This window comes from Buceros rhinoceros, unplaced genomic scaffold (assembly GCF_000710305.1).
Source record: "Buceros rhinoceros silvestris isolate BGI_N320 unplaced genomic scaffold, ASM71030v1 scaffold31470, whole genome shotgun sequence".
Lineage (NCBI taxonomy): Eukaryota > Metazoa > Chordata > Aves > Bucerotiformes > Bucerotidae > Buceros > Buceros rhinoceros.
Genome location: NW_010388363.1, coordinates 31 through 461, shown reverse-complemented (window position 1 = coordinate 461; position 431 = coordinate 31). Strand labels below are relative to the sequence as shown.

At 47.1% G+C, this 431-nt stretch overlaps 1 protein-coding gene across 1 annotated transcript in view; it reads left to right on the top strand.

Moving 5' to 3' along the window:
- The window catches only part of HP1BP3 (heterochromatin protein 1, binding protein 3), a 16196-nt gene extending 16079 nt beyond the window's left edge, over nt 1-117 (top strand). Inside the window, exon 14 of the mRNA XM_010145741.1 lies at nt 1-117. This exon is cut by the window's left edge and continues 13 nt beyond it. Within this exon, the coding sequence (XP_010144043.1) occupies nt 1-117 (117 nt within the window).
- Nucleotides 118-431: the final 314 nt, after the last annotated feature.

Here is a 431-nt window from a genome sequence, read left to right as displayed (position 1 = left end):
AAAAACCCTTCTGGCGGAGGCGCTTCCAAGAAGACAGCGGCCAGCGGGAGGAAGGAAGCGAAACCCTCTGCCAAGGGCAAAGCCACCATGAGGAAATCTCTCCGGGCAAAAAAGTAAAATTCTTCCGCTGTCAGGGAATCCCATGGTCAAACCCACGGTCTTGTTTTATAAGTCAACGTGCATTTGTATTTTAGTTCTGATGCTTAAACACTTCTTTAATTGTTTTTTTTATTATTTTGTTTTTTTTCTTGAATGATGGGGAAAAAGCTGAAAACTAAATCAAACCAACCCGAGCGTTCGTCAGATCTCGACGCCGTGCCTCGTGCCTGCCCCTCCCCTGAACGAGTCGTCTTTAGATTCTGCAATAACCGTAGGACTTGTCCGGGACATCAAGAACCTGCGCGTGTTAACGATGTTCCTCTGGGGTCCAG